General features: G+C 51.1%; 1 protein-coding gene across 1 annotated transcript in view; it reads left to right on the plus strand.

Moving 5' to 3' along the window:
* ATOH8 (atonal bHLH transcription factor 8) overlaps positions 1-13,215 on the plus strand; it is a 34,695-nt gene extending 21,480 nt beyond the window's left edge. Inside the window, exon 3 of the mRNA XM_053586817.1 lies at positions 10,596-13,215. Coding sequence (XP_053442792.1) covers positions 10,596-10,601 — 6 coding nt within the window. The 3' untranslated portion in view covers positions 10,602-13,215. The remainder of the gene's footprint in view (positions 1-10,595) is intronic.
* Positions 13,216-14,069: the final 854 nt, after the last annotated feature.

A 14,069-nucleotide genomic window follows, 5' to 3' on the forward strand; every position in this document is an offset into this window, starting at 1 on the left:
ACCCCTCAAAAAACGCAGCTTGAACTAACAGGGGCTTGAGTTTTTCATAGTTTAGAAATCTGAAAAGGGGCCGCTATGCCCTGGCTCTGATTTCAGGCTTCTTCTGGTCTTTGCCTCATGGCTACACAGTGGCTGCCAAAGCACCAAGCACTTCATCTTCAAGCTGCATCTGAAGTCAGGACAGGGGCCATGCTGCGAAGAGTGTTTCTTCTCATGAGGGCAGTCAGTTATGCCCAGAAATCCCCTACCTTCCCTGAAAGAAGGGATGTTCCCTTTGAACCTGAGAAAAATGTCAGGGTATGTCAGCTGGAAGGTCTGCAGAATAAATAGCTGCATGGCACACACCTGGAGGGTTGACCTTGATTTGTGACAAGGTGGGCTAATCAATGTCATAACCTTAACCACAATGTCAGAATGCCACTTCCCTGAGCTTACCAGTATGCACCACAGCCCTGCATAATGGTTGCTGCTAACCTTATTTTCAGTTGATGTTACTAAGGTTTGCAGACCATAGGTGACCAGGTCAGGCCACTGTGACCTCTTGTCTGTGTGCAGTGCTTTACAGTTTGCACAGACTTCTCATGCCCATTGCTTTCTTGAATCCTGTAACCTTCTGGCATTTGATTATTAACCACTGGAGAGAGATGAGGCAGGCTTATCACACTCTCTGAGACCAGTGCCCCTGGACCCAGGCCACCACCATCCCATGTCCTCTGCCCTCACGGGGAGAGGGTGTGAGCTGCAGGGGCAGTCTGGCAGCGTGGGGAAAGGGGCTTGGGGCTAGGGACACAGATCTGAGTCTTAGCTCAGCTCCTGTGAGCTCTGTAACCTCAGGCCCTTGCCTCAAATAAGCTTCACTTTCCCATAAAACATGGATTAAAAATATAGATGTGTGGGTGAGAAGCATTTGAAGAAAGGATAGTTGTGAAAGGGTTTTGCCGGCTGGAGGCACTGCACGCACCAGCAGCATTACTGGAGATGCTGCTGGCCCCTCAGGGAGGTGGGCAGAGGGACCCTGGGCACCTTCTCCCCTGCCAGGGACTTAGAGAGCAGCCCACTGAGGACTCAACAGCATGTCCAGACAGAGGGTGACATGTATGTCCCTCTGTCACCTGCTGTGTGTGCACGTCTGCTTGTGTGTGCTTGCCTACATGTGCATAGGGGTGCTGGTGGGTCCACAGGTGCCATCTGTCAGGATCAGATGGAGGGTCTCCTGCTTGGGGGGCCAGTTCCCACCTGGTGGTCTTCAAGGGCTTCAAAACAGCCCCACAGGGGCAGTCAGGAGCCCTTAGAGTTGGCTCCTCAGTGGCAGGGCCAGGCAGAGCCAAGCAGCCCCAGGAAGTATGCGGCCCAGAACCCAACCTGAATCTGCAGCGCTGCAGCAAGCTGTTGCTGAGGGTCACCTCCTGTCACTGTGGTCACCATACACACACAAGGTATTGCTGAGGATCACCTCCTGTCACTGTGGTCACCATACACACACAGGTATTACTGAGGGTCACCTCCTGTCACTGCGGTCACCATACACACACAGGTATTACTGAGGGTCACCTCCTATCACTGAGGTCACCAGACACACAAGGTATTGCTGAGGATCACCTCCTGTCACTGTGGTCACCATACACACATAGGTATTACGAGGGTCACCTCCTGTCACTGTGGTCACCATACACACACAAGGTATTGCTGAGGATCACCTCCTGTCACTGTGGTCACCATGCACAAGGTTTTGCTGAGGATCACCTCCTCTGTGTCAGCCACTGTTCTAGGTGCTGGGGTCACTTTGGAACTTTGGAGAACAAAAGAGACGGGCCTCACACTTTGGAATTCAGAGCTAAATGACCCAAAGGCCATGCATAAAAATTCAGAGGAGGATGCCCCGGGGCTCTTCTTTAAAAACCTGCTAATTTAGTCTGTGCACAGTTCCTTGAAGCTTGACTCTCAGAGTCTCAGATCAGAACTGCTGGACAGAAACAACCTTTGCAGGCAGGAGGCAGGGGTGGGGAGCCAGGTCCTGGGGCAGGTGCAAAGATAGCACCCAGAATCACAGCCAGCAAAATCACAGACCAGGGAGAAACCACAGGCTCAGAAGAGCCAAGAGCCTAGGGCCACTTAGTGTCAGGACGGAGGGCCCCACAAGCCTCAGGGACCCTGGAGTTGTATGTAGACTGATGTTCATGGGCTTGACCTTGAGTTGTCAAGAGGAAGCTGAAGTACATTCAGTAACGTCTGACTGAGAATGTAGGGAAGTGCATCAATTATTGGGAAAGGGCCTGTCCAAGCTGTTTTGGCACAGAAAACATGAGGCTTCCTTTCTCTAGGGAAGTTCACTTCTGTGGAAGGGCTAGTTCTCCTAAGGTGGTGGAGCGGGGAGGGCTGGGCTTCTTGTCTGTGTTGTTTACTGCTGGGTCCCCAGAGGCTCCAGTGGAGCCTGGTGTAGTGTAAACACTCAGTGAACATTCACTGGGCGTGTGGAGGGATGGAAGCATGAGGGAACGAGGTGTTTTCAGCCAGCGGACCCTCAGTGCTGTGTGAGGCAGGCCTGGTGGCCTGAAGTGGAGGTGCAGTTCCTGGTTCGAGTTGATGATGGGAAAGTGGGGTTCTGGGGACGTGCACACATGCATATGTGCTCTGACCTGTAACTGCCAAGCATTGAGTGCTTGGCTTTGCTCTGATTGTGTTTTTTAATCTTTCTGACAAGCTCATGCAGTAGATACTGTTATTACCATTTTATAGGCGAAGAAACCGAGACCCAGAAAGGTTACGCTCCCGGTCACCAGCTGGTAGACTGGGGAAGTCAGTAATCAAACAGTGGCCATCTGACACCATAGCGGGCCCTGATCCAACATGCTGTGTTGTCGGTCAGTGGGTGTGGATGTGCACAGATGTGTATGCGTGTGTGTATGTGTGAGAGTAAAGAGCCCTGATCAGAGATGTCCCCACTTCCCGCTGGATGCTGAGGTGGCTCTAGAATCTAGCTAGGGGAAGGACAAGGGGAGGTGTTTTCTCATCTTAAAACTGCATCTGTCTGCATGGTTTACACACTATTTTTGCTGAAATTGTTGGATTATTTGGGCTACTCAAAGGGCACATGACCTCCCCAAGCCCCCCTCACCCAGATGCCCCCACTGATCTGGAAATATTCACAGCTAGGCTCCCTCCTGGGAGCCTCCTGGAGACACAGGATTATCTTTGTGAGGGCTCACTGGCCAGCACTTTGGCATGACTTGACTTGTCATGTGTGGTTGGTGTGTGGTTGGTGCCCATCACCCCCTGCTGTCACTTTGCAGTAAGGACCTGGGAGGAGAGGCACTGAATGATGACAGCAGTTCCTAGCCTGGGACAGACAGGCTTGATGGGGACTGTCTGTACTGGGGTTAGGGGTGTGTGTGTGGGGGGGTGTCTGTGCGAGGTTGGCCACTGGGCCACTCATCTCTCCAGCTTTCTGGCCCCCTCTGGCCTGCGTGCCTCTTCTGGCTGTGGGGAGGCCTTGGGCCTTGGAGCTGCTGGGGTCTGGAGGAGCAGGCGTGTAGCTGAGTGGGGTGGCAGGACAGCGTCACAGGACGGAAGCAGATGGGAAGCTGCAACAGCTGCCTGGGCCAGCTTGACCCCCACATGCCTACGCTGAGCGTGGGGTGGGTTGGGGGTGGGGGACAGAATGACACATAGACTGATGGACATGGAGAGACAAACAAAGAAGAGGCCAAGAAGGAGTTGGCACAGAGACACACAGGCAGAGCACAGGGAGAGAAATAGCTCGGCAGCCAGAAAGTGGCCTGCAGCCCGAGAAGGCGTCTGCTCGGCGGCGTGGCTGTCCCCTGCAGGCCTGATGGGCCTTTGGAGCTCTGGCCTTGGCTCTGGGGGTGCCAGCCCTCCTGCTACCTGCCACCTTCCCTTTGGTTCCAAGAGTTGAAGGCCAAGATTTTCTTAGAACCGAGGAGGTGGTGGCTGGGTAGATGGCTTGGGGGGACTGCTGGTTCTGTCTGCTGGTGAAGAAACCACGGTCTCTAGGGGTCAAGGGATCTGCCTTGCTCTGCTGCATCCTAGCAATGTGGCCCAGGGCAAGTGAGGCACCCACTTAGGCCTCCATTTCCTTATCTGCAAAACGGAAGCAGCAATGGGCGTCTCCCGGGGACTGTCTGAGACAGCACATGCAAAGGAGCATGGTGAGGTGCCAGGCACTCGACTACCCTCAGTAAGTGGTGGCTCTGAGGCACTCACTTCTGTTCCCAGGCCCTGGGAGGACAAAGGGTACTCGTGGAGGAGGCTTGCGGGTGGGCAAGGGACCATGGTAGTCACACTGACAATAATTCACGGCCCGAAGGGATGTAGGAAGAGTTGGGTAAAGTGCTTCAGCTTGCTGTGGGGTGGGCTGGTGGGATAATCAGTTGAACTTGAGCAAACCCTTCTTGTCCTGGATTGGGAGGCAGCAGGAACACAATTGGCAGACCCCCGCCCACTGGAGCCTATATTCCAGGGGGCGGGCAGACTCCAAGCAGGCTCTGCAACAGTGCGGGTCTACGGCGGGGGTGGGGGGTGTTACTCAAAATGCTTGCCTAAGGTACCAGCTTCACCTCTAGAATCCTTTTTTGTTTTTTTTAGAGACAGAGTCTCACTTTGTTGCCCGTGGTAAAGGGCTATAAGGTCATAGCTCACAGCAACCTCCAGTTCTTGGGCTTAGGCGATTCTCTTGCCTTAGCCTCCTGAGTAGCTGGGGACTAGGACTATAGATGCCTGCCACAATGCATGGCTATTTTTTTGTTGCAGTTTGGCAGGGGCCAGGTTCAAACCTGCCATCCTCAGTATATGGGGCTGGCGCCCTACCCTGTGAGCCACAGGCACCGCCCCACCTCTAGAATCTTAGCATAGGAAGGGGCCCCCCAGGTTACCTGCTGCCATCCTGCACATCGCCTGATATGACAGACGTTTCTTACTAGTAGCAGTGTCTTGCCCATCACTAACTGACTCTGAGATGTGAACATACCCCCTGACCTCAATGAATGAGGGGTTTGACCACAGGCCCCGCCTGTGCTCCCAGCCTTCAGGGTAGCTGTTCTACCTGGGAGCCTATGGCAATGCTGTCCTCTCTGGTGATCAACCTTGAGGAACACAAAAAGGACTGGGCAGAATCAATGGTACTGACTGTTGACAGTGGTTCCCAGATTTTCCCCAGGGTTAGACTGCAAGCTGCCCAGGGCAGGGCTTTGGACCCCACTGCCCAGCACAGAGCTGGCACCTCGCAGGAACTAATAAGACATTGAATAAATGAATTTTCTTCCCACTTCATGGGCCCCAGGCCAACTCTCCTGGCTTACTGGAGGTTCTGGCCATAACTTTGAAACTCTTAAGACACCAGGACCTCTGAGGACCCTCCCAGCCTGGACACAGCATGATCCTTGATTCACACTCCCACCCCTGACAAGTAGCGACCAACTCCAACTGCTCATAAATTTCCTGCCTGTCACCTGTGGCGCCCAGGCCAGGCGGGTGGGAGGCGCTAGGGGAGGACTGGTCCATACCTGCTTCCAGTTCCCTGGGAAGTTTGGAGGCCGGAAGCTCAGTGCCTGTGCCCAGAATAACTTCTGCAAAGCCAGGCCCTTGGAGATGTCAAGTACAAGGCTGTGTGGGCTTGAGTGTTAAAGAAAACACAAACACCAGCTTACAATGTTTGCACAAAATAATTCCACTTTCATAAAACACTCAGTATGTCTGTCTACGTGAAGGAATAGCATGTGAACAGTAGTCATCCAAATGTTATCAGCAGTTCTTTTTTGGCGGAGAGTTTGAGGTGATTGAAATTTTTTTCTTCTAATTTTTCCATAATTAACCTCCATGTAAATAAAATTTTAACAGCTTTATTAAAATGTAGCTCACCCATATTGTGTTTAGTATATTCACAGATAAAGTGCAACCATCGCCACAGTCAATTTTAGAACATTTATTTTCATCACCCCAAAAAGAAACCCATAGCTTTTAGCTGACTTCTTATCCCTGGCCCTATGCAACCACTAATCTTTCTGTTTCTACAGACTTCCCTGTCATGGACATTTCATGTGAATGGAATCGTGGAATATGTGGTTTGTTGTCACTTGGCTTCTTTCAGTTAGCCTGATACTTACAAGGCTCTTCCGTGGTGTCCTGTATATCAATCAGCGTTTTCTCCCTTCTTAGGGCCAAATACCCTTCCATTGTATGGATAGTCCACGTTTTGTTTATCCATCTGTCAGTTGACAGACACTATCTATGCAATTTTAAAAATTGTACTTAGTTTTTAAAAAGAATTGGTTGAAAGTGAACTGGTCAAGATAACAGTTGGTTTCTGGTTGTTTTCAGGCTTTCCAGCCTGTGATGCCACTTGACATATCAAATAGCAGTTAGTGAAACTCAGGACCCAGCTCCCCTTTTCAAGAACTTAAGCCAATGTCTTCAGGTCTTCTGCCGTGCGCCAGGCCCTGCTGAGGTTGTGGCTCGATCGTCTCATTGAGTCTTTGCAACTAACCCAGAAGGTAGATATTATGACTTTTAAAGATGAGGAAACTGAGGCTTGGAGAGATTAACTGGGCCACAGATGGCTTTAGGGCCAAGATAAACTCAGTGTGAGTCAAGAGCAGCATTCTGAGCCAAATGTGTAACCCCCTTTCTAGCTCACATATTGGTGTACTTATAAATGAAAGGCAAAATAATGCTTAATAAATGTGGTTTTTGAAAAGTATTTCTTGCATGCCCTCTCTGCTTTTGTTTCATATTTTAGTTTTAAGATAACATTTGAAAGGGCAGCGCCTGTGGCTCAAAGGAGTAGGGCACCGGCCCCATATGCCAGAGGTGGTGGGTTCAAACCCAGCCCCGGCTAAAAACTGCAAAAAAAAACAAACCAACAACAACAAAAATCCATTTGAAATCTGACCACTTTTTTAGGACAGGCCAAAAAACAAACAACTGTTAGGATCTCAATCCCATTGAATGTTCTTTTTTCTACATGTATGTAGAAGGCAGTATTTCAATGGACTAAATACATAAAAATGTATAATTTGAAAATAATGAAAAGTGGTTAAGTAGGTAAAGCAGGCTTCATGGACTGACAATCAATTTAAAAGGTAAAATAACTTAGAAAGTAGACAAAATCATCTTTTCAATTTCCTCAAAGTGATAAAATTACCTGTGGTATACAGAAGTGATCACAAGAGGAAAACAATGTACATAAAGCCAGAGACAAGCTTAGTATGCAGAGGAGACATAGTTAGAAATAAAAAAACTAGAAATGAACAAAAGGAAAAAAGACGCAAAATTGTTTCGGAGTTCATAACAACTACTAAAAAAATTCCCCTAAAAAATAGACAGAACACATTTACAGGAATGTTCCAACATTACTTTTGAAATAGGAAAAGCATTCCGCGGTCTATAAAAGCTATGGTAAGTAAAACGGCCTGTGACTGGGACTGGTTATCCACTGGTTCAACAAGTGTTTATTGAGATGCTACTGTGGGACAAGTGAACAGATGAAAAGGTGATTTCTGATTGTGACCTACTCAGCCACTTTGCCACACTGACCAAATCACCTCAGTTTGATTCAGCATGTGGGACTAGCCAAAAAGGACCCACAAGGCCATCTCATCTAAGTGTTCTCAAAGTTTACTTTAGTAGCAGAACCTGTTTGAAGGACATCTTCTGTGGCAGAGGTGGCTCTGAGAATAGTGAGCCAGGGAATAAGCCATGTCCAGAGCCTCGGCCTGCGGCAGACACACAAAGAACCCACAAAAGGCCAGAGCTGGAGGGGCGCAACCCCCGTACACTGTGCTCCTCACACAGGATGGAGACAGGATGTTGCTGGGCGTTATGTGAGAGGGGTTCTGTGGTGCGGTTGTCTTCCCCGCATTATCCCCCAACGTAGTCCCCTATTAAGGGGTGTCATTGGCACATTGGTCTCCCATCCTTCTGTCACAGCTGACTGGAGTAGGGGAAGAAATCTGACTTAGTCAGGACCAGCCGGCTTCCTCCCCTGGGCCTTGGGATTGGCATGCTGAGAGCTGAGCCAATCAGGCAGGGAAGAAGCAGCTACCTGCCTAGGGCCCAGTGCTGTCACTGGTGGCACCTAGAGGGTAGTCACGGGCCTTGCTCAGCTCTTTTCTTCCTTTCCTGAGACCTTCCTCCTGGCTGCTGTGAAATGCCCTTTTGTAGCCTGAATAAGCTTCCTTTTACTGGACAATTGAAGTGAATTTCTGCTCCTCACAATGCAGTCGCTATTAAGTGGTCAGATCAGTTGGGAAAAACTGGGTAAATAAAGCCACCTGGATTTCTTCACTTCAGGACTTTTCAGAGCCTTTAATATGCTAATATACATAGTGACTTTCCAAGATGAAAGCGAGGTCTGTGGTTTTATACCTCACCTGGCTGGTGTGAATGCTAACCGCCCACTGTACAAGTGAGGGACTTGAAGCACAGGGAGGGAGAATGAGTTACTCGAGGGCACCCAGCTGCTTAATTGCAGAGAGGGTCCTAGCACATATGTTCCCTGATATTGTCCCCATCACATTGCATTTGACGTAAGACTTCCTTGCATGGGTGATACATATGCTGGGATTCCTGGGGAGGTGGGTAGTAGGAATGGAGACCCAGTGTAGACACCAGCACAAGGGGGGACCGAGACTTGGAGTCAGGCCTCATTGAGAGAAACCCCCATTTCCCTTAATCTTGGGTGGTAGCCGCAGCTTTAGCAGGGTCTAAGGGCCGGCAGAGGGCTTGGGGCTGGGCCCAGGCTGCCCCAGTGGTCTCTGTGGTACGACCAGTAGCATGGCTCCAGCTACGCAGCCTGCCACTCCTTCTCCTGACCACAGGCAGGCAGGCTGAACAAGAAAGGCACTTGGGGGCCCAGTCCGTGGCCCGCCCAGGCTGCCAGCGCCAGGATGACGCGGGCTGTAAATCACCCCATGGACCACAGACCCAGTGCCATCCCCACGGGTTTCCTTTCCGCTTCTTAATCCTCCTCTTCAGACTCAGTAACACAAAGCAGATTCCTGCTGGGGCCAGCCTTGCCCAGTGGGCTTGGAGCATGTGAGCCTGGGGTTCACCACATTAAGGCGCTCCCGCCTTCACTTTTCCTTGTCTCCCTTCTCAGCTGCTATTAGCTGGAGAGCAGCACTCCCTCTCCCTGGCCCAGCTCCCTTGCCCTTCTCAGACCCCACTTGCAGCCTTGCCCCAGCCTTGCATCTTGGCTGGTCACCCCAGCCTGCGAGGCTCACCAGGGCTTGTGGTTAGCAGCCCTCCAACATTGTGGTTTGGCTCCAGCCCTGTTCTCCAAGCCTGTGTCTCAGCAAGAACAGCCTCTGTGTGGTAGAATGAACACTGCCGATCTGGATTCAAATCCTGGTGCTGGCTGCCGCTAGCATGGCCTTCTCTGTGCCTGGGATGGCTCACCCTTGAGATGGGGGTGTCAGAGCGCTCCCTAGCATGTTGGAGGTACCTGGCAGATGCTTTGCTTTAAAAATAACTATTAGCTGCTGGTTCAGGGTTGGCACATACAAAAAGAGAAGCAGTTGGAGCAGCTTTGTTGGGTGAATGCTGCACCAGGTCAAGGGACTATGGGATCTCCTTTTCATCTTCTGCATGGTCTTGGAGCCCTCACAGAGTCTCCCCACTGGCTCTGACTACTCAGAAGGCTAAAGCAGCTCCCATCTCCTGTCCCTTCCTGGTGACAAGTCAAACCCTTAGTTGTGGCCAGTTTTATCTAGTGCAATATCGAGTTCTGCTGCCAGAGTAAAGATTCCACAGGTCAGGGCTACAAGAAACTTAAAGAAGGTCTTACCTAGCAGTTTTCATACCATGGTCCTTAGCACTATGGAGTCTCAGAGATGTCAGGCTCTTTGTTGAAGGGAATCTATCTGGACTCTGGGTCTCCCTCTCTGTGTCTCCTTACCCCACTGCCCCAAATAGACCCATGTTTATCTGTTTTCTGTGTTAGGGTTCCATAGACTTCATTGTACTGCTCAAAAGAAAGCTTGAAATTGATATGCTCTGGCCATGCCATTTTACAGATGAGGAAACCGAGGCCCAGAGAAGTTAAGTGACTTGTCTCAGATCACCCAGCCTGCAGGTGAATGCAGTGCAACTTGTGTCTCCTTGTATAGTGCTATTGTGGGAACAGTGTAGGGGCCAAGGAGCCACAGACAGCCATTCCACTGGGGGCCCACCAGCCTGCAGAGGAGCCCTGCACCCCAGGGTGGGGACAGGCCTGACTCTGAGATCTCTCAGAGGTGCACCCTGGGGTAATGCTGTAAGTACCAGGTGTCCCTGAGCTTCTGGAGGCCTACTCATTTCCTCAAACCATCAAAAACATCAGGGGCTCTGAAATGGACATGCAGGGAGAAGTGGACAGTGTGGGCTCTGCAGACAGCCAGTCCTGGGTTTGAATCCTGACCTTGCCACTTACGGAACTCATGAAGGTAAAGTCTCCTCTGGGCCATACAAGCCCCTCTGGGGCAGCTGCAAGGATTAAGTGAGAGTCTGTGCTGTGGGTGCCCGCACCTGGTACTGGTTGGCCTTCTGGAAACAGGAATCAAGATGGATAGGGGCTGCTTCTAATGGCTGGTCATTTCTTTCAGGAGTGACTGGCCATGGACTAGACTGAGGACGCTGCTGTGGGCCCTCTGTCCAGTCAGGCCTGAGGAGAAGGTGAGCTCGCCAAGTCTAGCCTGGTCGTCTTTTCCAAGATACCTCCAGATGCTCAGCCCACTGCCTCTCAAGGTCAGACAGGAGCATGCCTGCCTCCCTCTGGCCCTCCACCCTCACCCTGCCACACCACTCCAAGGTTACTGTGCACTTTGCCTTCCTCCTGCGGGGCCCACTGTCTGGCTGCAGAAATCCATTGCCAAAGATTCAACAGAGACCTGAAGAAAATGGGGTGTGAAACCCCAAAGTGAAAAGCCACACCATTGTTCTGAATTCTGCCTCTCCTATGGCCCAAGTCCCGTGTCAAGCCAAGGACAAGACAGCAATTCCATAAGGAACTTATGGAAGGGATGGCCAAGTGACCTCTGGAAGCCCGTGACCCAGACCTGGTGCACTCTGCACCAGGTCATGCACCATTTAGGTGCAAGATAAGCCTGAAGGCTGGGATAGGGAGCCTGGGGGTCTTTGGGAACGGTGGGAGTAGGGCCTGAAGTCCCTGCCCCTCTCTCCCACCCACAGGCTGCCTGGGCACTGGGGCTTGATTCCCATTGTTCCCCCCTGAGCCTCATGGGAAGGGAGTAAGGGCAGAAGGAAGCAATATGACCCCATCCCCACCTGAGGACTTGCCCCAGGGCACTGCCCAAGGGTCCTTGCTCCCCCAGCTGCCACTTCTTGCCAGGGCCCACCCTCATGGCTGGGCAAACGAGACGGCACCCCACTTGGCAGCCAGTGTCTGCCACAGGTTGTGCAGGAGGGGCCAAAGGAGGAGGGGACAGGGCATGGGTCAGTATGTGGGGAGGGGCATGTACAAAGCCCAGGCCTGCTCCTTCCTTGTGCTCGAAGGCCAAAGCTGTTCACATCTGTGCTCAATCATCTGCTTCAAATTGAAGTAAAAGCCTCAACATCTAAAGAAAATACCTGTTTGTGTTGAGTGGACTCTCTGGGTGACCAGGACTTAAGCTGGTGATGAGCTGGGGAGGTGTGAAGGAGGTGGTTGGCCTCTACCTGGAGGTTGAGAGCCCTTCAGGAGTAGGCAGTGTGCGTGTGAGAGTAAGAGTGTGTATGTGTGTGTGGAAGGAAGTGGAGGGGGCGCCCACCATGGCCTTGGCCTGGACTAAGGACCAGGCCTCTCTGCTTCACACCTCACTTAATATGTACCATGAATTCATGAGAAGGGACCTCTATTATTAATCCCATTATGCAGATGAGGAAATTGAGGACTCAAAGAGATAAGGCTAGCAAGTGACAGGATGGCCTCACTTCAAATCCTGTGCTCTCAAACCATTTCCAGCCCCTTGACAGTCCCAGTCCAATGTCTTGTGTGGCCTTATCTCGTCACTCCACCTCAGTATGCCTATCTAAGATAAGGACAATGAAAAGCCGCTGAGGATGGTGAGGGGTTATAAGGTAAGAAATGGGAGAGCACTGTCAAGGCCAAGGGTCAGGGCTGCCCAAGGAGTGGGGGAAGGATGGGGTCCAGAGGCTTCAGCCATGCAGCACGCACAGTATTGTCTTTGGTTTCACCTGGTGTCTTGCTCTTTGTCTACCTCTTAGATTCCTGGGTGGGGGTTGGGGCTGGCCAGCTGTAGGGAGCCATCTCCTTTTGCACTAGTGTTTCTAAGGCTTGGTCCTTTACCAAGGACCAACACGTGTGGGCTGTCCCTTGATCCCCGTGCTGGCCCAGAAGCAGGGGACTGAGACTGCTCCGAGTGTTCCTCAGAGCAAAGGTGCCCTAGAAGCAGGCTGGACACAGCAGGCTTGGAATGGGGCCAAGAGGAGACAGGAAGGGTCAGCCCCCCTGGGACCCCAGACATGGATAACAGCACCACTAGGTTGTCCCTCTGAACCTCTGAGTAACCCTGGTGGCATTTCCTAGGGAAGCAAGAAATGTGAACCAACCAGCATCAAGCTGTTGGCAACAGAGGGCCCCTTCTGTTGCTAAAGGGTGGCATACCACCATCCTCTGCCAGTGAGCAGACCTACGCCCCTGACACTTAGAAATAACCATGGCCTCCCCTTCCCATCCATCTCCTCATAGTATTCATTACTTCCTTTTCATTTTGAAGCATCTATTGATCACCAGCTACATGTCAGACATTAAACAAAGCCCTGGGAATGGAGAGATGGTCTAACAGAGTGCATGTCATCAGAGCTCCTGGTTCTACACAGGGGGTGGGACACACAGGCAGACAAACAAGTAATTGTGATACAACTGGATGACTAGTGTTGCTGGGAGCTTCAGGAAGGAAAGAACTATTTCTGCCTTGGGGGGTGAGGGGATTAAGGAAGGGCTTTCCTGGAAAGGGGCCATAGGAGTTAGGTCTTGAAGTTTGAGTAGAAGTTTTTGGCTCGTTGCCCATAGCACAGTGGTTAAGGTGCCAGCCATATACACCGAGGGTGGCAGGTTCAAACCCAGCCCAGGCCAGCTAAACGATACTGACAACTGCAACAAAAAATAGCCGGGCATTGTGGTGGGCGCCTGTAGTCCCAGCTACTTGGGAGGCTAAGAGAAATTGCTTAAGCCCAAGAGTTTGAGGTTGTTTTGAGCTGTGATGCCACAGCACTCTACTGAGGGCAACATAGTGAGACTCTATCTCAAACAAACAAAAAGTTTTCTTTCATCCTTTTTTTCTGAGGCAGAGTGTCACTCTGTTACTCAGGGTAGAGTGCCATGGCATCAGCCTAGACCTCAAACTCCTGGGCTCAAGTGATCCTCCTGTCTCAGCCTTCCAAGTAGCTAGGCCTGCAGGTGCCCATCACAGCACCAGGCTAATTTTTCATAGAGACAGAATCTTGCTCTTTCTCAGGCTGGTCTCGAACTTTGAGCTCAAGCAGTTCACCCCTCAGCCTCCCACAGGGCTAGGATTATAGGTGTGAGCCACCATGCCCAGCCCAAATAGAAGTTTTCTGAGCAAGGCAGGAGGAGAAAGGTTATCTATGCAGAGGCGTACTCATCTCTGGCAGGACACTGGAATCACCTGAGGAGGTTATTAAGTATTGATGTGATTATTAATGCCAAAGTCCCATCTCCAGAAATTCTGATGTATTGATCGGGGGTATGGCTTGATCATTGGGATTTTTACAAGCTCCCCAAGTAATTTATATGGGCAGGCAAGGTTGAGAGCCACTGATTTGAATGGGCTTAGGTCTCTGGTGGGAAAGTGATCTAGAGCTACTAATATGGGTTACAGGATGTGCCAGAAATGTGTGTGTGTGTGTGTATGTACACATGTGTGTGTATATGAATAAGTAAGTTCATGCTTGCCTTTCCTTTTCCAGCTTCCCCCTCCGTATAGCAACTAGTGTTCTCATGTAGACACAAGCATGCAGACTTGTACCCCCTCCCACGTGCACGTGTGTACCCACACACACAGTATGGGCATCCCCGGTAATGGACAGTCTTAAGC

The sequence above is a fragment of the Nycticebus coucang genome, chromosome 4, assembly GCF_027406575.1.
Source record: "Nycticebus coucang isolate mNycCou1 chromosome 4, mNycCou1.pri, whole genome shotgun sequence".
In the NCBI taxonomy this organism is placed as follows: domain Eukaryota; kingdom Metazoa; phylum Chordata; class Mammalia; order Primates; family Lorisidae; genus Nycticebus; species Nycticebus coucang.